The sequence below is a fragment of the Orycteropus afer genome, unplaced genomic scaffold (assembly GCF_000298275.1).
Source record: "Orycteropus afer afer isolate SDZICR_OR568_19922 unplaced genomic scaffold, OryAfe1.0 scaffold01202, whole genome shotgun sequence".
Taxonomy (NCBI): Eukaryota; Metazoa; Chordata; class Mammalia; order Tubulidentata; family Orycteropodidae; genus Orycteropus; species Orycteropus afer.
In genome coordinates, this window is record NW_006922789.1 from 68,028 (window position 1) to 69,315 (window position 1,288).

The 1,288-nt window shown below is 35.4% G+C and overlaps 1 protein-coding gene across 1 annotated transcript in view; it reads right to left on the reverse strand.

Moving 5' to 3' along the window:
- DAB2 (DAB adaptor protein 2) overlaps nucleotides 1–1,288 on the reverse strand; it is a gene marked incomplete at its 3' end in the record, with an annotated part of 20,473 nt that overhangs the window by 13,262 nt on the left and 5,923 nt on the right. The window contains 1 exon segment of the mRNA XM_042783446.1: nucleotides 678–740. Within this exon segment, the coding sequence (XP_042639380.1) occupies nucleotides 678–740 (63 nt within the window).

Here is a 1,288-nt window from a genome sequence, read left to right on the forward strand (position 1 = left end):
AATATGGCTATTTTCATTCAAGGATTGTTTGAGAAGGTCCTAGGCTTCAGTTTGGGATTAGACCTCTTTCTTGATTAAATGTTTTTCTCTGTGACATTTCCTTAATCTGTAAAGAAAAACATTGCTCTATTCTCACAGGGTTGATGTGGATCAATTAGTATTGAGAAGACTTCATACACTGTGATATCATATAAAGAATGAACAATTTTTCCAACAAGGCAGGCTTTGGTTAAACATAATTGAGGCTCTTGCTCTGTTACTTACTTCACAACAAGCTTATGTTGCTAAATTGCAACAGAAAGAGTGGTGGAAAATGAAGAGAGCAGGAGGCTTTATGGTTAGTCTCCTAACCAATATTTCCTTCAAGTACATTTATGCCAAGGGGTTTTATTCAGCCCCTCTGGTTCCAAGGAATATCAAGAAGTAATACCATAGCTTACCTATTAATCAGATTTTTACTTCTAAGTGATATCAATGTATCTGATTTAGTGCTGATAGCTTCCCATAGTGACTTAATATTCAAATTTGGCCTAGTAGTCATTTATACTTTATGTAGAAAAGTCAGTAGTCCTCTTCTATGTTTCAGTGAGCTGGTCAAGATTTCTGTCTGGTTAATTGATGATTTGGGTTATAGAGGTCATTTCCATTATATTACAAGTTTAAAAACAGACACTTACTGTTGGGCTATTTAGGTCAGGAGGTGTAGACATGTCCCCAAACAAATCCATCTGGTCAACACCCTTAAAAAAGTATTTGGATTAGATTCAGATGTGTCTACCAAAAAAAGATGAGTTTGTATATTGAAGCAAATATTTCCTAAACTAAAGTTTAGGAAAAATAGTTGTTACAATTGGTTTTCATTTAACTAGTACAGATTTGGAATGAGGCTATTTAGGTCAGGAAGTGTAGACACATCCTCAGACAAATCCATCTGGTCAATCAACATCCTTAAAAAAAAGTATTTTGATTAGATTCAGATGTGTCTACTCAAAAGATTTCTTTATATATTGACATAGATATTATACAAATAAGGAGGTTGGATGGCTCAGGGGTTAAAGCATTTGGCTGCTAACCAAAAGGTCAGCAGTTTAAACTCACCAGCCACTCCACAGGTGAAAGGTGAGAGAATCTGCTTCTGTAAAGATTTACAGCCTTAGAAACCCTATGGGGCAGTTCTACTCTCTTATGTAGGGTCACTATGAGTCAGAATCGATTTGATGGCAGTGGGTGGGTTACACAAATGTTTAGGAAAATAGTGGTCATAATTGGATTTTCATTTAGCTTATAT